The 21,779-nt window shown below is 43.7% G+C and overlaps 1 protein-coding gene across 1 annotated transcript; it reads left to right on the plus strand.

The window, feature by feature from the left end:
- The first annotated feature begins 14,932 nt into the window (after positions 1-14,932).
- LOC148148625 (putative G protein-coupled receptor 139) lies at positions 14,933-20,968 on the plus strand. Its single transcript, XM_087992347.1, has 2 exons — positions 14,933-15,116; positions 19,995-20,968. Exons 1-2 carry the CDS (start codon positions 14,933-14,935, stop codon positions 20,966-20,968), a joined length of 1,158 nt encoding a protein of 385 aa, XP_087848473.1.
- The last annotated feature ends 811 nt before the right edge of the window (positions 20,969-21,779 follow it).

A 21,779-nucleotide genomic window follows, 5' to 3' on the forward strand; every position in this document is an offset into this window, starting at 1 on the left:
AACTGTGGGAGTCGGAGGGTCTGTAGCGGATAGTGACGGATTCACAAAATTATATCTCCGAAAGATACAGAGATGAGATGAGCAGCTGTTTTTCCAACCTGTCGTTCCTCACCTGCAAACAAAGACCATCTCCTCTGTACTCAAAATAGTGTTCAAACAAGACACTAGTAATAAAACAACAAATGTCTCCAGCATTTCACTGAAACCATGTGATTTCAAAAAATGCCTTTTAAAAAAAATATTCCAATACGATGTTGCCAGGGTTGGACAATTTGAGCTTTGCAAAGGCTGAATAGGTTGGGGCTGTTTTCCCTGGAACGTCGGAGGCTGAGGGGTGACCTTATAGAGGTTTATAAAATCATGAGGGGCATAGATAGGATAAATAGACAAGGTCTTTTCCCTGGATGGGGGAGTCAGAACTAGAGGGCACAGGTTTAGAGTGAGAGTGTAAAGATATAAAAGAGAGTTAAGGGGCAACTTTTTCATGCAGAGGGTGGTGCATGTATGGAAATGAGCTGCCAGAAGATGTGGTGGATGCTGGTACAATTATAGCATTTAAAAGGGTATATGAATAGGAAGGGTTTAAAGCGAAATGGGCCAAGTGCTGGCAAATGGGACTAGAGTAGGTTAGGATAATAGCTCAGCATGGACAAGTTGGACTGAAGGTCTGTTTCTGTGCTGTTTTTCTCTATGACTGTATGTTCGTGCTTTGTTTTTTTTTGAAAAGTACAATCTAGATTTCTCCACAGAACTTGAATTAAATCTATGTTCTGTTTCTAACATCATAACTCTAGGGAACTCCTTCAGCCTCAGCTTCAGTATGAGCTGCCTGTGCTAACTAACTTAACCCTGGATCTAATTCCTGAGCTTCAATTAATGAGGACATCCCAAATACCTCTTTGGAGCCATTTTAATTTTTAAACAGAGTTTCAGCTTCCCTAACATCTGCTTGCAGTGACCCTGTGATTCTCTGGTGATGTCCTTTGTTTATCATGTGGAGGAGCCAGGTTTGGACTGGCGTGGACATTGTTCAGCCATTTCTCTGGCCATTATACATGACAGAAAATACCCAGAACCTGTTTCTGTGACTATTTTGCCTCTCAGCCTCATCTGGACTCTCGGTGAATGAATGACTTTTATTCCGAACAAAACATTACTGAGGAATAAATCACCTCCTTCCACAGGATATTCCTTAGCTAACTGCTCTACAACTGGTCCAGTTAACAAGTCACACTCCAACTGGCATTGAAACAGAGAAAGTGGGGTATACTCTCCATCCATCCTACTTACTAACAGACTGGCTTCAGTAACCTCTCTGTGATGAAAAGTAAATGCTTCTCCATCAGGAGAGTTTGTGTCACTCCTGTATGGTTTCGTATAGTTATGCTGCCTTTGAAAAAAATGGAGATATTTTCTTAGAGATAAAAAAAATTCATTTCTCTTGTCTACTGTATGCAATCCTTCTGCATTCACAGGAGTGTGTCCACCAGATTGTCCTTTGTCATTAACGTTACAATCTGATCCGTGGTATTTATTTTATTCAATTCCTTTTCAGCCTCATTCTTATGAATTCCAATGTCCCCCATGGGTTTCCTTCTCAGTTTCCTACATTGTGAGTGATTGTGCCTCGTTTTGGAACAACGGGTACACCTTGGCTCCCAATTTTCACCTTCACCCTCAATAATTTGGCTTCTGATCTGTGGAGGGGATCTTGGGGCATTTCCAGCTCTCTGTTCCTTACCTTGGCCATTGCCTTCATTTTCCTGTGCCAATTTTCTATCTGTTTTGAAGTTGTGAGTGTGACTGAGGAAAGGTTTAATTTTAGTGGGCAGCACAGTGGTTAGCACTGCTGCCTCACAGCGCCAGAGACCCGGGTTCAATTCCCGCCTCAGGCGACTGACTGTGTGGAGTTTGCACCGTCTCCCTGTGTCTGCGTGGGTTTCCTCCGGGTGCTCCGGTTTCCTCCCACAGTCCAAAAGATGTGCAGGTCAGGTGAATTGGCCATGTTAAATTGCCCGTAGTGTTAGGTAAGGGGTAAATGTAGGGGTATGGGTGGGTTATGCTTCGGCGGGTCGGTGTGGACTTGTTGGGCCGAAGGGCCTGTTTCCACACTGTAAGTAATCTAATCCAATCTAATTTATATATTAGCTCCGAATCGTTGGCCCTTACTGCTCCCGGGTGATCAGTTACTAGCCTTTGGTCCTCAACGTGGGATGGTTGTGAGTCCTTAAGTTGTTCTAACGCTCGGATGCATCTGTCAAATTTGCTTTGCTCCATTCGTTTGCATTCAATATAGGTTTGTCCAGGCTGCATCCAGTAGATTTCCTGTTAAAGTAGGACTGGCAGCTCAATATTCCGGGGTACAGATGTTACCAGAAGGAGGGAAGGGGAGGCAAGAGTGGAGTGGGAGTTGTGTATTTGACTGGGGAGAATATCACGGCTGTACTCAGGAGGAGGACAGTCTTGGTAGGACTTCAACAAGGATAAAAATTTCTGCGCTAGCCTCAAATTGTTCAAATTATTCAGATTCTCTACATCAGGACCTGAAATCTCTGGTTTGACGGTATCATTATAATCTGATGGACATATTCTCTCACATTGTCTCTCTTTGCAGTCTAATTCCACTCTTTACCCATTCCACTCTTTCCAACACCATTTCCTTTTCCTTATCTTTCCCTGCTCTTTCCTTTATTCTGTTCTGCTTTTCATCTCTGTATTTTCCATGTTCTTCCATCGCTAGTTATCCCATTGTCTCCTCTCACTGAAGCTGCTCTGACTGTTACTGAGCATCACCTGATTTGATATTTCACTCCCTGGAGGACCCAGCATTTCTTGTATTTCCTCTCAACCCAAGTGCTGTGCCAGTATTTCAATTATCGCTGCATTCCTCACTCTGCCAGGCAATGCCACCTCGAGGTCACCCACCAAGTCAAGCAACATGGTCTTTGTAATTTCCCTGAAAACTATGAGGGACAACTCTGCCACCTGCAGGAAATCCTTTAAAAGTGCCAGCTCTGTAATTTAATACAGAACCTGATGGTTACCATCACCGACACGTAAACCATTCCCAAACCCTTATTATTTGACTTCAAGTCAATCTCACATGAGTGCCCAAATATTGTTGTAGCTCACTAAGATAACACACTGTTGACAAAGCCCCACTATTCCTGCACATATTGTCCAAATTATGCATTTTAAATGGTGTCCTAAATTCCCTAAAATCACATTCCTTTCAGACCCAGATTGTTAGAAACTTGGTTTCTGCACTGAACATGAATTACAGCTTGTTTCAGGTAATACTGGAGTCTCAGGTAAACAAAGAGGAACAGTCAGCATATAACTCTACTACAGTGTAGCTCACACTCCAGTAAGACGACAAGATGGAGGTGGAGTGGGACGCTCCAACCGGAACTGCTCCCTCCTTCGGTTTATTTCACTTTTTCTTGTCTTTTTCTTTGCCCCTTTTCCCCCTTTTCGGTGTTTTCCCCTGACGTAGAGCGGGCTGTAGGCACAATGGGAGCAGGAACACCCACTGGGTGAGATACCTGAGGGGAGTGGGGACGGCCTCTGGGTGAAATGCCTGAGGGGAGTGGGAATGGCCAATGGGTGAGATGCCCGAGGGGAGTGGGGATGGCCAATGGGTGAGATGCCCGAGGGGAGTGGGGACGGCCAATGGGAAGATGCCCGAGGGGAGTGGGGATGGCCAGGAGGTGAAATGCCTGAGGGGAGTGGGGACGGCCTGTGAGTAAGATGCCCGAGGGGAGTAGGGACGTCTTGTGGGTAAGATGCCCAAAGGGAGCAGGATGGATGTTACACAGGAGAATGGTGCGGATGATCAGTAGTTTGTGAGTCTAGTCAGACCCTGCACTAATCCACTGTCGCCCTTTATTTCAAGACTGCCATGTTTATCCTTTTAACTTTATTTCAGTTTTCCAACTAATACTGTGAATACGTATAAGTAATGTAACGTTTTTCCTTTTATCCCCCTTTATTTCTCTATCTTGAATCTAAAAACTGTCCCGAGGTAGTTTGTCCCGAAGATGGTGCCATTGCAAACTTTTCACTGTTCTCTTATACTTGTGAAGTTGAGTACATGTGACAATAGACAATGTTCTAATTATAATCTCTTAAAAACTGTCCCTTACACATAGACAGACAGACAGGAAACAACATGGGTGTTATGGATGGAGAGAAAATTGGGAGAGCAGTTGAGTGTTTTCTGTTCATGGGATGTGCTGAAATGGTTCTTGTGCTGGTCAGAACGCTGCTTCTCAGTCTTCTTTCTCCAGATGCTTCCACTGGTTTGCAAAGGGCATAGGCTGGCTGGTTCACTTCGAGAAGGTCTCAGACACTTGGTTAAAAGTCACATCTGACACCAACTGTTGGAGAGGAAATCAAGTGTTTTCATTCAACCTCAAAGTGATTTTTATGGCAGAGAATGGAGAGAACTCCTGAGCTCCATGTGATCTGAAAAGCTTCACAACTTCAGGCTGTTTGTTTACCTGAGAAATGGACACATGCTTATTGATAGACAGAAGGCCTAAACTGTACATAATTGATTGCGAGACACTGACCAGTCAGCTACATGTACAGCCTAAAGTTCCATCTGTATATAACCCCTTAGCTCCAGTTCATCTGCAACTACACATTAACCACTGCTCAGTCAAGCAGCTGTGTAAACATCAGTCACAGTGAGTGTTAGATTACTTGCTTTCAAAACATGCAGCAATCCTCCTGAAATCCTCTGGTTTTTGAACTGTTCTTTTTATTTCAATTGCAATCCATAATGAAAAATACAGAAAACAGAAAGTAACAGTTTTGCCATATTCACCAGCCGCGGAAGTAGATAACATTGCTAGGACCCTCTGGGATACCCGCTACCTGGTGCATCATATTGAATTGCCAGCTGTACATCAGGAGGATTTCTATTAGCCAGGGACTGCCCTTCAGAGTTGTAATGTCAGAAGGGTTGGCCTACCGTTGGCCAACAGAGGCAGATTACGACTTGACTTGACATGGATCTGGATGTCCTGATTGACAGTGTGTGGGAGGGATGCACTGTGCTTTTTCTTCATGGATAACAGTGGAGACCGTGGGACTAGAACCTGCCCATGTGGCTTTAAGTTGCCAGTTGGGTCAGTGCAATATCCATGGTCCTGACGAACACCAAGCAGTGAGGGAAGATGCTTCAGGGGCTTCTGGGCTTAGCGATGGGAAGTGTCACCATGCTCTCTCTGCTACCTCACACTCACTCAAGCTCTGCTAATGCATTTCACCAACACTAATGATCATCAGCTCTTACTGGTGCATGCAGCATCTTCCCTCATACATTTTCACTCAAATCTTACTAACCTACCCCACGCAGACTGCTACTCAAACAGCCCTCTGCACTGCTTACTCTCTTACTCAGGACACCTCACCATCTTCTCCCCACCTGTACCAGCACTAACTGCTGTGCAAATCACTTTTGTGATTGTGTTTGGACATGACTTGCCAAACAATCTGAAGTGTGCTAGTATCTACACCAACAGCCAATTTCAGATAATACACCGAGCTCATAATGTGGCTCAGTATCTGACATATAGGGAATTGATCCTCTGAAAACAAATGATCTGTGTTCAAACTTTACAGCTTCTTTAAACAATTTACCTGAGAACATTGAAAATTAAGTGTTCCCCATCCAAGACCTCAAAACAATTAGCACAGACTTATCAACCAATCAGCAGTCTTTCTCCCCATTAGGTTACATTGTTCTGAATGTTTGAAAGTTGGTTGGAAAGAAACCCTTGAAGAGGAAGGAGAAATTAAAAAGCTCCAGTATTTTCACTGCAATGAAGTAGGCCACATGATACCACAGTGTTGGTGGGTTAGGAAAAGCACTGGGAAGCCTGATGTTGGAAAACAGGATAAGCCAGTGAGTTTTGTTGGAGTGATAATGAAAAGCACAGTGGAGGATAGAAAGCTGCACCAGGAATTTACAAGCTGCTCAGAGGTTGGGAAAAGAGGAAGTGTCAGATCTTCTTCTTTGAAGAGAAAATGAGGTCTGCAGATGCTGGAGATCAGAGATGGAAATGTGTTGCTGGAGAAGCGCAGCAGGTCAGGCAGCATCTAGGGAACAGGAGAATCGACGTTTCGGGCATTAGCCCTTCTTCAGGAAAGTTCCTGAAGAAGGGCTAATGCCCGAAACGTCGATTCTCCTGTTCCCTAGATGCTGCCTGACCTGCTGCGCTTCTCCAGCAACACATTTCCATCTCAGATCTTCTTCTACCATGTAGCCGTGAAGGTAAAGGTTACTCACATAGGGCAGGAGCAGCAGGTAAAGAGGTTACAATGTTAAGAGATACAGGATCCTCTCAGTCTGTGATGATGAAAGATGAGGAGATATGTACCACTGAAGGAATATTACCAGGAAAGGTACGAGTTACAGGAATTCACAGTGAGACAAGGAGCACTCAGTTATGTAAAGTGAGGTTAGTGTATCCAGTGAAAAGTGGAGATGTTATGGTAGGATGAAGAAACTCTCAGCTCCAGGAATGCAATTTGTCCTTCCTTATGATACAGCTCATTCACAGGTAGGAGTGCTGCCTACTGTGGTTGAAAAGCCAGTGGAAACTCAGGCAACTGAGCTATTGCAGGACTCGTATCCTGGGATTTTACCTGACTATGTGGTAACAAGGTCACAGAGTCACCAGTTGAAACAGGAGAGATCAAAGAGTTCAGATAAGAAAGTTGAAGTGGAATTAGCAGAGACCCTGGTTGGGGTGGCACGGTGGCTCAGTGGTTAACACTGCTGCCTCACAGCACCAGGGACCTGGGTTCAGTTCTACCCTCGTGTGGCTGTATGTATGGAGTTTGCATGTTCCCCCTGTGTCTGTGTGGGTTCTGGTTTCCTCCCTCAATCCAGGCTGGGTGCATTGGCCATGCCAAGTTGCCCCACAGTGTTCAGGGATGTGCAGGTTATGTGCATCAGTCAGGGGTAAATGTTGAGGACTGGGTCTGAGTGGATTATCCTTCGGAGGGTCAGTGTGGACTTGCTGGGCCGGAGGGCCTGTTTCCACACTGGAGGGATTCTATGATTCTGGATCAGATGGTTGACACAAACAAGGAACAGTTTGATCACAATGTAAATATCTTTTGCTCAGATAAATTAATGGAGTTACAGCCGAAAGATGAAAATTAAAGCAATTGTATCAAAAGGCATTCACCAATAAAGAATCCAAATTCATCCCTGAGTGTCACTATCATAAAAATGCTGTCTTAATGAGGAAATGGAATGCATTGTTGCATTCTTGCAATCTTCCATCATGTCATTTTTGTGTTATTGCATTTTCTTTCATTCTGTCACTCTTGCATCTTTGCAAGTTTGCATTCTCGCATTCTATCATTCTTGCGTTCTTGCATTCTGTTCTTCTATTCTCTCATTTGGATCTTGCATTCTGTTGTTCTTCCATTCTCTCCTTTGGATGTCCGTGCATGCTTGCATTATTAATTGATTAGATTAGATTACTTACAGTGTGGAAACAGGCCCTTCGGCCCAACAAGTCCACACCGACCCGCTGAAGCGCAACCCACCCATACCCCTACATTTAACCCTTACCTAACACTACGGACAATTTAGCATGGCCAATTCACCTGACCTGCACATTTTTGCAACTGTGGGAGGAAACCGGAGCACCCGGAGGAAACCCACGCAGTCACGGGGAGAACGTGCAAACTCCACACAGTCAGTCGCCTAAGGCGGGAATTGAACCCGGGTCTCCGGCGCTGTGAGGCAGCAGTGCTAACCACTGTGCCACTGTGCCACCGTGCCGCCTTGTTACATTCTTTCAAACTTGCATCATGTCATTTTCGCATTCTGTTACTCAGGCAGATGAGAAATGGGCAGAAGTTCATTCAATTGTATTGCCAGTGGGTGAAGAGAAAGAGGTGCTGCGAGTGGTGCATGACTCCCTCTGGTGGCGGTGGGGGGGGGGGTGCATTTAGAAGTGAGAAAATCTCAGGCTAAAATACAAAGTCATTTCTACTGGCCTGGACTGCACAAGGATGTTGTTGAATTTTGCCAGAAATAACATACATGTTACATAATTGGAAAATCACAGACAGTAATAAAACCTGCACCTTCAATACCTGCACCAACATTTGGGGAAACTTTTACAAGAGTATGAATTGATTTCATAGGACTACTACCTAAAACAAAAAGAGGAAATCAGTATTTGTTAACAATAATGGATGTATCCACTAGATTTGAAAGGCCATTCCATTATGCAATATCACAGATAAAAGGATTGGGGAGGAGTTACTCTCTCGGACTATCCGAAGAGATACAATCAGATCAAGGGTTAATTTTTACATCAAAATCTTTCAAGGAAATTATGGACAGCTGAGAAATAAGGCAATTCAAATCTACTGAATGCCATTCAGGATGGCAGGGACTGTTGGAAAGGTCCCATCAGACAGTAAAGACCATGCTGAGGGCTTATAGTCAAGACTATCCAGATGATTGGGATAAGGGAATTTTATTTGTGCTTTTTGCGATCAGAGATGCACCAAATGAATTGACCAAATTCAGTCCATTTGAATTTGTTTTTGAGTATGAAGTGAGAGGACCACTAAAATTGATCAAGGAGAAATTAGTAAATCAGAATTCATATTAGGACTATGCGTCAAATTTTCAGGATCGATTAAATAGCACTGGGGAATTGGCTAGACAGCATTTAAAAGTATCGCAGCATACATTGAAACAGAAGGCAGATAAGAAATCAAAAACTCACAATTTTACTGGCAGAAATACATTGTTCATGTTACTTCTCGTGAAAGGTGAAATGTTCAAAGCAAGTTTTAATGGACCTTATCAAGTTGAAAGTAAATTGAGTGAGATGGACTATTTGACAAGGACTCCAGACAGAAATCTGACAGAGTGTGTCCTGTGAATATGCTCAAACGGCATTTTGACAGTGGGAAGGAAAGCCAAAGGAGCTGAGTTACCTTCCAAAGGAAAATCGGAATGACCTAAAAGAGTTGTTACCATCGCATGGGGAGATATGTGGACATAAGCTGGAAAATACAAACCAAATTAAGAATGAGGTAGATATAGAAAATGTTGCTCAAATTAAGCAACATCCTTACGAACATAAGTCTCTAAAGTTGGCACAGGTTCAAAAAGAGGTTGAAAGCATGCTGCAAAACGACATAATCAAAGTGAGTTACAGTGACTGGAGCTCACCCAGATTAATGGTGCCAAAGCCAGATGGTACCCAACGGTCAGGTGTGGACTATTGCCAAGTCAACACAGTTACAAGGACTGAAGAATATCCGATTTCATGTTTGGAAGACTCTATTGAAAAGATGAGGCAAGCAACTTCCTAATTTGGACTTGCTCAGAGAATACTGGCAGGTAACTTTTTCAGAAGGAGTGAAGGCAATTTTAGCTTTCATAACGCTGAGTGGACTGTATCAGTTTACAGTCACACCATTTGGTATGAAAAATGCACCAGCCACATTTCCGATTCTAACTGATAAGGTCATTGCTGGATTATCCAATTGTGTCATATATATAGATGGCCTGGTGATTTTTAGTCATAGATGGAAGGAACATTTCCAACATTTATCAGACTTGTTCAATTGACTGCGGAAGGCAGATCTGGTGATAGATTTGGTGAAAAGTGAATTTGCCAAAGCCCAAGTAACTTTCCAATACCGTTTTATTGGACAGTGACACATGGCCCCATGGAATACAAAAACAAGGTTAATCAGTGAGTTTCCCACACCTGAACAAATAGAGCAGTATTCCGGTTCCTGGGATTGAGTGGTTTTTATTGAAATTTCATACCAAATTTTAGCAGTGTGGCAGCTCCACTCACTGAATTGCTAAAGAAAAGCAAGACGTTTCAGTGAACAGTGGACTGTCAGAGGCATTTGACAGCTTTGAAAGCCGAGTGAACGACTGTCCTGGTATTTTTCACAGCTAATCATGCAAAGTCTCTCAAGATGGCTATCAATGAAAGTGGTGCAGTGATCAGTGCTGTGCTCTTGCAACAAGACGACAAGTCGATAGAAAAACATATCGGGCATTGCTCTCGCAGCTCCACAGCTTCCTGATGAAGGAGCAGTGTTCTGAAAGCTAGTACTTACAAATAAATCTGTTGGACTATAACCTGGTTTTCTGTGATAATGAACTTTGTTCAGGCAATTGAACATTCCTCAGGAGAAATATTCGACATTTGCGAAGGAGACTGAGCTTGGTGTTGGAGTTACAACATTTCAATGTTTGTGTTACAATAACGTGTCTGATATAATCATATACGCTGATCATAACCCACTGAACTTTGTGGAGAAATATATGGACAAAGATGTGAGACTGTTTAGATGGAGATTGTTGGCACAGCCATTCAATTTCAAAATGGTGCAGGTGTCAGGACTAGCAAACATGATTACCGACGCATTGCTGAGAGGTGAATGAGAAATGGAGGTGTTCGGTAGCAGGAGTAAAACAGACTCAAACAGACTGTAGTCATGCAGTTTGTGTGGTTACTGTCTGTGTAATGTATACGAGTATAAACGGTTTAGCATTAAGGATGCTTTAAAGTAAAGCCACCTTTGGATATGGATTTTTCATTTTTCTTTCAGCGGGGGACGGGGGATGCTGTAATGAGGCTGCTCCTTTAACAAGGCTATGTTGTTCTTAGTTTCTTTTTGAGAAGGTTGGAAAAGCACAGGTTTCCAAAAGTCTCAGCTCAGTTGGGTTTTAGGGCCAGTTTGATGATACCTAACAGATACTGTCTCAGGCAAAAGGCTTCCAGGTTTATAAAAAAACACTTGTAGAGTGAAAAGGATGTGTCGAGTTCTCCCAGCTCAGCAGACCCCTGGTTTGGTTGGGTCAGTAAGCAGTCGTGTTGTGAAGCTGCTGGACACAAGAGAAGCAGCTCCATGCTGACCTTCTCTCTCTGATTTCTCTCCTAGAAGATCCTGTTGGATTTTATCTTTTGTGCCCAGGGGTGTTTAGAGGATTTTTTATAAGTATTTGCAACAGCATCATTATGTTGGGATGATAATTGGCTTTTTGGTTAGGTTATTAGTCAGTATTCTATTTTTGTTTGTGTTTTATTTGGCAATCTTGGAAATAAATTCTGTTTTCTTTAAAACTAAGTGGTTGGATCAGCTGCATCCCTCCTGGAATATCCACGTTACACTTGCTTAAAGCAACTGGTAAAAGACAGGGTCTGGATTACTTACATGAACTGTTTTGAGCAGGTCTGGCCTGGGCCATAACACCTGAGCTGAAGGAAATGTCTAACAGTGCATGGAGAAGGTCAGTGACAGACTGTGCTCTGCAAGTGTAAGTACCACTATCTTCTCTCTGCTACCTCACACTCACAGATCAGGGTCAGCCCTCCCTCTAACTGTACCATTGAACATGCCTCTCACCAAGACTCATGGACGACAACTCTCACTGTTGTATGTATCATGGCCACTCATCGACTCTTACCCACCGCATCCTCCCAGACTATACATTATTCCCACCCTCTGTGCTTCCTACTCACTCACTGGGGACTCACCATCTCTCCTGCTCATGCATCACCATGAACTGCTCGTACCTTCACTTCCATCAGACCCAATCCTCCCTTTGCCCCATTGGCAGGAATGAGATCTCTCATGGCAAGGTGGCCAGTGCTGGGTGGTGGGGATGGGGATCCTCTCCCCATTTGAGGAAAATGAGCTGGAGTTGGCTGGAGAGGAGGGGAACTGCTCAGCTGGGGAAGTGCAGCGGAGCAAGAGAGTTATATTGTGCTGCTCTCCTGACCCATTCACTCATTATTTTCTGAACAGGCATTGAGTCCTTTTACACAACTCATTCCCAGTCTCCTCTTACATGGACAATAATGGGATCCAGAGATTCACTGAGAAACCACCCAGATCCCTGTGGATCTCAGAGCTGTTCACCCACTCCCCATTTAGATCATGAGGTTGTTTTTTATTCTTTCTTCCAAAATGGACAATTTCCCAATGTCCCACATTGTATCCATTTGCCAGATCTTTGCCACTTAACCTCTGATATCATTTTGTAGGCTCCTTGTGTACTCTTCAGAACTCGCTTCCCTGTCTATCTTTGTGTTATCAGTAAATTTACATCCATACCTGTGATCCCTCCATCCAAATCATTTCTGTAAACTGGAAAGAGTTGAGAGCCCAGCACTGACCCTGTGACATACCGCTGTCACATCCTGTCAGGCTGAAAAAGACCCACTTATTCCTACTGTCTGCTCCTGATCACCAGCCAATCTTCTATCCAGGTGACTATGTTACCCACAATGCTATGAGCTTTTCTTTTCTGCAATAACATTTGATGTGGCACCTTATCAAATACCCTCAAGATTCACTGTCCTTCTGCAGCCTTTGTGTCCCATTTCCCCGTCTGCCGCTCCTCCCTGTACATTCAGATGTGGGTCCTGATTGCTGACACCACGGGCTCCTCTCCTGCCTGAGCAGCTGCCTGGTCTCTGCCGGTCCCTCCGAGTGCCAGCGGCCTGGGGCATTTCTTCCTCAGCCAGCTGCGGAGCTGTAGCAGTGAGGTGCTCACCAGCTTGTGCTCCCACACTCTCTAAGGCTAATCTTCCCACCGAGGTCTCAGGATCTGAGCCTGTGGGGTTTACAAAAGGCAGCCTTGGTGACCATTCCTCTGAGCCCTCAGGGGGCGAGGTGGTGGCTTCTACAGGAGCTGGGCCTGTCTCTGCAGGCCCCACACAGAGGTTGGCTTTACCTGCAAGACATAGAGAGAGAGAGTGACAGTGTCATGGCCACTGGTTGGAAATGGTGTGCTCTGATTGAAACCAACAATGCAGTTCATGGGAGAGTGGGAGAAAAGCACAGCACAAGCTTGAGGAACAAACCCTCACTTTCCTCTTTACCGCCTTAAGGACTCAATACTGATTTCCACAACACAGACCTTGACTTTATGATGGGTCTGGGTAGGTTACTCTTCGGAGGGTTGGTGTGGACTTGTTGGGCCGATGGGCCTGTTTCCACACTGGAGGGAATCTAATCTATCTAATCATGTCTCTTCTGCATTTTTCTTTAATTCCTGCAATCTCTTACATTTTCTTACATTCTCAGCTGCATTAGGCACACAGCTTTCTTGTTTGTGTCTTATTTGTGTTGCTCTGAGTAGAGTGGAACCACCCACTTATTTTCACACCTTAATTTCGATGCATTTTACACCTTTTCTTTTCCTCATTCAACACCATTAATAATGGTCTTGTCTTTTACATGGGGTCTCAGCAATATCTCCCCCATCTTCTCCCACTGTCAAAACAGTAAAATAACCCATTTTCATGCCCCTTTCAGCTCTGAGTTGAAGCATTATCTCTGTTTCCCTCGACAAGGATGCTGCTTGATCTGCTGAGTCTCTGCAGCATTCTGTGTTTCTTTCAGTTTTGCAGCATGAGCAATATTTTGTTTTAACTGAACTTCTGATGTCTGATCCTATCCTCCTCACAGTTCACTGTCTTTCTGTCTCACCTTGAAATCTTCTCCTTCCTATGTAACATATTTGTCCAAGTCATTTATGCATGTATTACAAAGATCAGTGTTCCTCACACTAGCCATGAGGGAAGAAGAATAATGTATCTTCCTGCAGTCTGTCTACCTTCTCATCAACCTGTCTCAGGGATGTTATTACTCATCTCTGGAACAGTCGGGATTTGAACCCAGGATCTCTTGCCTGGGATAAGATCACTGCACCAGAAGAGCCCTCTCCCTGCAGCTAATCATTACGTGCACAGCATTTCTCTCTGAGGTATGTCCCTCAGCCAATGGCATTCCACCTTCAATCACATGTTTACATTTTCCTAAATAAGTCAATTAAATAGCATCTCTCCTTTTGAAAGTCTACATATATAACATGAAATATGTGAAACTCAGCTAATTCCAGTTACTTTATCTAAGAACTCCATCAAGTCTTTAATACCTGTCATTTGTTAAATTCTTCTTCAAAGAACAAAGCCACAATTTATCTTGGATCATCAGGCTGCACTATTTGCAAACTTCCATGCCTCTTGGCCCACTCCCATTTTTTCATCGTTCCTTTACTCAGCAACCCTCACACATTGTTGCGGCTGTACAGGACATTGGTTAGGCAACTGTTGGAATATTGCTTGCAATTCTGGTCTCCTTCCTATCGGAAAGATGTTATGGAACAGGCTGGGGCTGTTTTCCCTGGAGCACCAGAGGCTGAGGGGTGACCTTATAGAGGTTTACAAAATTGTGAGGGGCGTGGATAGGATAAATAGGCAAAGTCTTTTCCCTGGAGTCGGGGAGTCCAGAACTAGAGGGCATAGGTTTAGGGTGAGAGGGGAAAGGTATAAAAGAGACCTAAGGGGCAACTTTTTCACGCAGAGGGTGGTGCGTGTATGGAATAAGCTGGCAGAGGATGTGGTGGAGGCTGGTACAATTGCAACATTTAAGAGGCATCTGGATAAGTATATGAATAGGAAGGGTTTGGAGGGATATGGGCTGGGTGCTGGCAGGTGGGACTAGATTAGGTTGGGATATCTGGTCAGCATGGACGGATTGGACTGAAGAGTCTGTTTCCATGCTGTACATCTCTATGACTCTATGTCCCTAAAGAACAAAGCCACAATTTATCCTGGATCATCAGGCTGCACTATTTGCAAACTTCTGTGCCTCTTGGCCCACTCCCATTTTATCATTGTTCCTTTACTCAGCAACCCTCACACATTCTATCCAGACCAGGGAAAAGTTTTACATTTACAAAGTCTGGGACAAAGGCACTGGATTGACAGGAGTTCAATGAACCTGTTTGTTCAGTGACTGTAATTAATGTCAATCTCTGGGGGCCCTAACTGAGTCTCTGGATGGATTCCTCCTTCTATTAATAAATGAGTCTCAGCTGCAACGTTCCTCGAAACGGGGAGAGATGACAGATCAGAATCTGAGGAGAGCAGACTGCAATGTTACCACAATGGGCAGGAGTCTCTCTGGGACAATTGACTATTTTTCTGCAAATTATCACCAAATGTATTTGGAACGTCGGATCCGATACATACTTTGGATTATTCAACACATTTACTATCCGACTCTCGCTACTGTTGGTATTCCTAGTAAGTATCTCTGTCTGGCTAGTAATTCTGTGAATCATGATGTAACTTTATTACAATTCTTGTCATTTCCTATTCCCCAACTTTCATCTTTTAGAATGGGTTTCCTACACTGACATGCACACACTCACTCTGCCTTTCCTGCAAGCACACCTTTCAGTTTATGGAGAGAATCTGTATTGCAGAATTATATTTTATTTTGCTCAAAAAATGCATAACCTATAATCAATCCATGTAAGATGCAGTAAATATCACTTTAGAATTACAACCAGTCAGACAGACTTTAACCTCACACCTTTAATGCATTGTCTGAGCTGAGATGACACCTTTTGTTGGAGAATCTGAATTTATCTTGAGAATGTGACTTAAAAGGAGTTTGTGATTTACCTAATAATGAAGTGAAGTTAGGAAACCCATTCTAAAAAAATGAAAGACTTAATCTGAGATTGATTAAGATATTTGAGCCCCATGACACTGAAACCTTTTGCAAAAATTTCTGCATCTTATAGTCTTGCTCCACAACCACCTGATGAAGGAGCAGCGCTTCGAAAGCTAGTACGTCCAAGGAAACCTGTTGGATTATAACCTGGTGTTGTGTGATTTTTAACTTTGGAAACATTTCCAGGTTGATATCCTGTTGTCCCTGCTCTTCCCAACTGCCCAGTCCATTGATATCCTCCTGCAGGTTGCAGATACCCTCCTCACTTTTTACCAGCCTTCCGAGTTTCATGCCATGTGTGAACTTCTTTATCATACTCCCCTGAATTTAAGTCTAAATGATTCATCTACAAAACAGACAGCAAGCTCCGAGCACCGTGCTCTGAGAAACTCCACTGAAATCAGACTTTGTGCTAGAGAAACATTCCTTAACCATTCCCCTCTCCCTCCTGCCTCTCAGCCAGTTTTACATCCAGCAGGTCACTTTACCTGGGATCCCATTGGCTCTTACTGTCTTGACCAATCTGCATGAAGGACTTTACCAATAGCCTTGCTGAAGTCCATGTAGACCACATCAAATGCACTGCCCTCATCAACATGCCAGGTTACCACCTCAAAAGGTTATCAAACACAAACTTCCTGTAACAAATCCTGTGTCTGAGTAATTATTCTCTCTTCAGGTGCAGATATAGTCTCCCTGCCCTGTCCTTTTGGTCCCCTTTGTTGATGTATTTCTCTTGCAGCTGTGAGACTGAAAGGGAACCGAGATTGTCGAGCTTGCTGTTCTGAAACCACGTTGGGAATTGGGGGCAGATGCCTTAAGCAAGTGTCTGCAGCCTGACAAGGCCACATGGGGAAATCCTTTTCCAATGCAGGGAGGCTTAGCAGGGAGACACCTCGACAGTTATGGCAATCTCTGCAGTTGCTCTTGTTCATGTACAGGGTCACAATCCTTGCATCACACACTCCCTGTGGAAATGTCCCCTCCTCCAGAAGAAACAGAGAGGTTAGTGCAGAAGCTGCAGGAGTGGGGGTTTCTGTGCTTGATGAGGACTGGGAAAAGTGACTGGAGCTTTGTCCATGAGTGTGTGTCAATAGCTTTGCTAAAGCCCTCCACTGTTGGTTTGATTCCCAGCTCTGAGGTAACAGGGAGGCTTTTTAATGGTGTCTAGAGCTTCCTCAGTGACATTGTTCTCCCTGCGTTATAACTCAAGGCGAGGATCTCCCCATCTCTCCAACTATTTGTTACAGAGGGTGATGATCTCTCCTGCCTTTGTTTCAGTTGAGCTGTTTCTTTTCCTCATGCATCTTTCACCTTTCCCATCCCTTCATCCATACATTTCCCTGTGATGGAGTAGCTGTGGATATTCCTGCAGGGTTAGGAATGTTATTATTGGATCGTTGCTCAGCATTCTCTTGGACTGTACTTCAAATGGTTCTTTCTGAATTCTCACTCAGATCTCTCTTGTAATCGATGAGAGTGGAACTTTTGCCTTCAATGACAGGCTCTATCACAGTAATGTTAGCCTCAAACCTGTCTGTGATGTTCCAGTGTTGCTCCTTGTCTGTTCAGGGTGTGGTTTTATAGATGATGATGTCTCACAGAATGTGCCATTTCACTTCTGCTCTCTGAGTGGGAATGCTGCAAAGTGTCTTTTAGTCAAGTTGTGGAAAAGTTGCTTTTAAATTGAGAAAGTAGTGTGTCTGATGTTAACATGAGGGCAGTGTTTCTGCTTTGAATGAAAAAGACCTTCAAGAGCTGTATAGTTAATTTGATCCATATCAGAGAGATGTGTGTCTCAAAGCACAAAATATTTCTGTTTTTCAGCTCCTCCTGAGTGTTCCCTTTTGGTTTTCAGGGCTGCCCTTCCATTCTCGCTAACTCCTTTATTAATTGATGCAGTCACCATGTGGCATTACCTTCTGTGTTTGTCTTCATGGATATTTTCATTCATAAACAGATCTCAGGAAACTTATTAATATTATCAATAACCACAGTGTTAACCCACAATAAAGCCACAATATTTCGGGAAAACATTCATTTCCTGGATGGATGCTGTAGTCAAATTGACACTAAACAAAAGGCATAAGTTTGCAAAATGTTTTTTCCCAAAATAAGTGACACATAATTCACGGGACACAAAAAGCTACAACAATAAACATGCTTCCTGCAGACTGAAGGAGTGACCGTTCATGTGTTTCCACACATAGTCACAAAGTTGGAACAGTTTTTAAACCAATTTGTTGCTACCTACTTTTACTGAGATGTGAGAACATAAATATTTATTTGTTTATTTATTATTCAATCAAATAAAAATATCAGATGTCAATTTCTGATTTAAATATAACAATTGGCTCCATCTACATGACAATATAATCTACTGAAATTCTCCCAAAGAGAAGGCCACATACGCTCAGGGACTAAAGCTAGAAATACAGTCTACTTGCAAGCAATTCATCAGCTCAGTGACTTTGTCTTACCCTCATTCCTAGTTCGTGGCGGTTTCTTTTGTTAACAGATCTGAATCCAATCTCTGTTGTTTGCAAAGTCCCCCGTCTCCCACTTCACTTGCAACCTCTCTCTCTCGACCACCCCCTTGAAGTTTTTATTCTCTTCCTCTCTCTCTCTTTCCAATCTTGCTCTCTCTCTATCTCTCTCTCTCTCTCTCTCTCTCTCCCTCCCACTGTCTTGCAGTGTCAATCTCTTGCTTCCACCCCCCTCCTTCCTGTCTAACCTGTTATCATGTGACCTCTCCATGTTCCCTCTCCCACTGGGTTCCCATTGTCCCCTGAGACCCATTGTAGCCTCCCCATAACATCCCAATCCCCTCAAGGCCTCATTGTCTCCTCCCAGGTTCCTTGCAGTTTCCTTCTTGCCTTTACACCACCCCTTGACCTGTCTGCAATGACAGGCTTGGCTCCTCCCTCTGGCTCTCCCTATCGGATCTTTCCTCCATCCACCTGTTACTAGCCCACAGGCCACCTTCCCTCACAGAGAACCTTCCTGTTCACACTTACCTTGCTGCATGCTTCCCCCGCCTTCAATAGAGTGATAGAGTCATAGAGATGTACAGCATGGAAACAGACCATTCGTTCCAACCCATCCATGCCGACCAGATATCCCAACCCAATCTAGTCCCACCTGACAGCACCCGGCCCATATCCCTTAAAACCCTTCCTATTCAGAGACCCATCCAAATGCCTCTTAAATGTTGCAATTGTACCAGCCTCCACCACATCCTCTGGCAGCTCATTCCATACACGTACCACCCTCCGGGTGAAAAAGATGCCCCTTAGGTCTTTTTTATATCTTTCCCCTCTCACCCTAAACCTATGCCCTCTACTTCTGGACTCCCCGACCCCAGGGAAAAGACTTTGTCTATTTATCCTATCCATGCCCCTCATAATTTTGTAAACCTCTATAAGGTCACCCCTCAGCCTACGATGCTCCAGGCAAAACAGCCCCAGCCTGTTCAGCCTCTCCCTATAGCTCAAATCCTCCAACCCTGGCAACATCTTTGTAAATCTTCTCTGAACTCTTTCAAGTTTCACAACATCTTTCCGATAGGAAGGAGACTAGGATTGCACGCAATATTCCAACAGTGGCCTAACCGATGTCTTGTACAGCCGCAACATGACCTTCCAACTCCTGTACTCAATACTCTGACCAATAAAGGAAAGCATACCAAACGCCTTCTTCACTATCCTATCTACCTGCGACTCCATTTTCAAGGAGCTATGAACCTGCACTCCAAGGTCTCTTTGTTCAGCAACACTCCCTAGGACCTTACCATTAAGTGTATATATCCAGCAAGATTTGCTTTCCCAAAATGCAGCACCTCACATTTATCTGAACTAAACTCCATCTGCCACTTCTCAGCCCATTGGCCCATCTCATCCAGATCCTGCTGTAATCTGAGGTAACCCTCTTGTTTCACTCTTGCATTCATCATTGATAGGCACATCAGTAAACCTATCAGCAGCACGGATGGCCATACATAGCCTGTGATTGATGGAGCAGCTGCTCTCCATTCTCACCCACTTCTGGTTACTCTCGGAACATGATAAACAGCACAACTGCTATCTCATCCAGCATTCTTTTGACAAGTGTTGGATGCATTTCATCTGAACCAGGGACATGTCAGCCATTGATTCTAAGAATTTCCTGAGCAACATTTCATCATGTAATTGTGTCTAATTCATCCCTTCCTTTCAACTTGTTATTCATACTCATTTCTAGAATGTTATTTGAAAGACAGGCACAAAATATATGTTCGATGAATCCACTGTTTCTTTATGTCCCATTATGATGTCATTACTGGATACAATAACACATTTGAAAATCTCAATACGCTCTGTAACTTATTAACTGTATCTATAATAAGGTGTAACTTTACGCTTGGCTTAACATAACGTGTTCTTGTTTATTTTCCTTTCTCATAGTTAACACAGTGACAATAGTGATTCTGTCACAGAGAAAGTGTGATCTTTCTAAATGTGTCACTCGCTACCTGGTGGCCATGGCAGCAGTGGATGTATTGCTTATCATTATTGATCTGATATTGAGGCACATTCCAATTATTTATAGAAATGAATTTACATTTCTGCAGACCATCCCTGTGTGTAACATCCACGCCGTCCTGGTTTTTGCAGCTATGGACTGCTCTGTCTGGTTCACTGTCGCTTTCACCTTTGATCGATTTGTGGCCATTTGTTGTCAAAAGATGAAAGACAACTATTGCACTGAGAAAACAGCAGCCGTGGTTCTGGGAACAATAACTGTGCTCAGCTGTTTAAAGAACATTTCCTGGTATTTTATGTTAACACCTTGGTATAAGCTGAGGAACCAGCCCTGGTTTTGTTTGGCTAAAAGGTATGTTATGTTATCGCGAGTCTGGGGATCGATTGAGGTTATTCACTACATTCTGACCCCAGTGCTCCCATTTGTTCTGGTTCTGCTGCTCAATGCTCTCACTGGGAGGTACATTTTAGTGGCCACCAGAGCCCGCAGGAGACTCCAGTCTGACAGCAGGGGACAGCATTCCAAGGACCGACACTTGGAGAGCCGAAGGAAATCCATCATTTTAATGTTTGTTATCTCAGGGAATTTCATCCTGTTATGGTCAATGTTTGTGGTGTATTCTTCATGGAGACGATTGTATCGGTTGGGTTATAAGGCTGTAATTTTACATTACTTTGTACGAGATATAGGATTCATTCTTCAGCTCCTGAGTTGCTGCACAAACACGTGTATATATTCCGTGACTCAGACTAAGTTCAGAGAACAGCTGAAGAACATGATAAAACAGCCTTTTGCTCAATTAGTAATATTTATGAAACGATGCAATGGATTGATGTATTCTGGGATCACAATTGAACACTCCAGGCCCCTTGGGTCAGTGATAAAGACACAGTGAGGTCAGTCTGCTCTCCCTGATGTCTGTGAGACACACAGAGTAGGTTCAGTCAACACTCCCCATGATCCCTGAAACAGACACAGTACAATCGATCAGACCTTCCTGAATCAGTGAGACAAACACAATGCTTTCCCTGGGTAAATGACAAACGTTGGCCCCTATCGACACTGTGCATCACTCCTTATGTTGAATAAGAGTCATAGAAAATGGAAACAGACCCTTCAGTCTAACTCATCCACGCCAACCATCTTCCCAAGCTAAAATATTCCCACCTGCCCGCACTTGGCTCATATCCCTCCAAACCTTTCATATTCATGTACATATCGGAATGTCTTTTAACCCTTGTAACTGTACCTCCACCCACCACAGTCTCTGGCAGTTCATTCCACACATGAACCACACTCTGTGTAAACAAATTACCCCTCATGTCCTTTTGAAATCTTTCTCCTCACACCTTAAAAGTATGCCCCCTAATTTTGATCTCCCCCCAAGAAAAGTCCATTGTCATTCACCTTGTCTAGGTCCCTCATGATTTTATAAACCTCAATAACGTCACGCATCAACCTCCTGTGCTCCAGTGAAGAAAGGTCTCCGTCTCTCCAGTCTACTTTGATATCTCAAACACTCCATTCCCGGCAACACCCTGGTAAATCATTACTGAACCCTCTCCAGTTTAACAATATCCTTCCTGCAACAAGGCAACAGGAACTGCACACAGCCCTCCAGAAGGGACCTCACCAACATCCTGTACACAATCAATATAACGTCCCACACTCAGGAGCAGATATCCCTGTGCAAAGATCCTGAACTG

This window comes from Chiloscyllium plagiosum, unplaced genomic scaffold, assembly GCF_037043375.1.
Source record: "Chiloscyllium plagiosum isolate Xiang-an unplaced genomic scaffold, Cpla_swu_hap1 HiC_scaffold_12, whole genome shotgun sequence".
Taxonomy (NCBI): Eukaryota; Metazoa; Chordata; class Chondrichthyes; order Orectolobiformes; family Hemiscylliidae; genus Chiloscyllium; species Chiloscyllium plagiosum.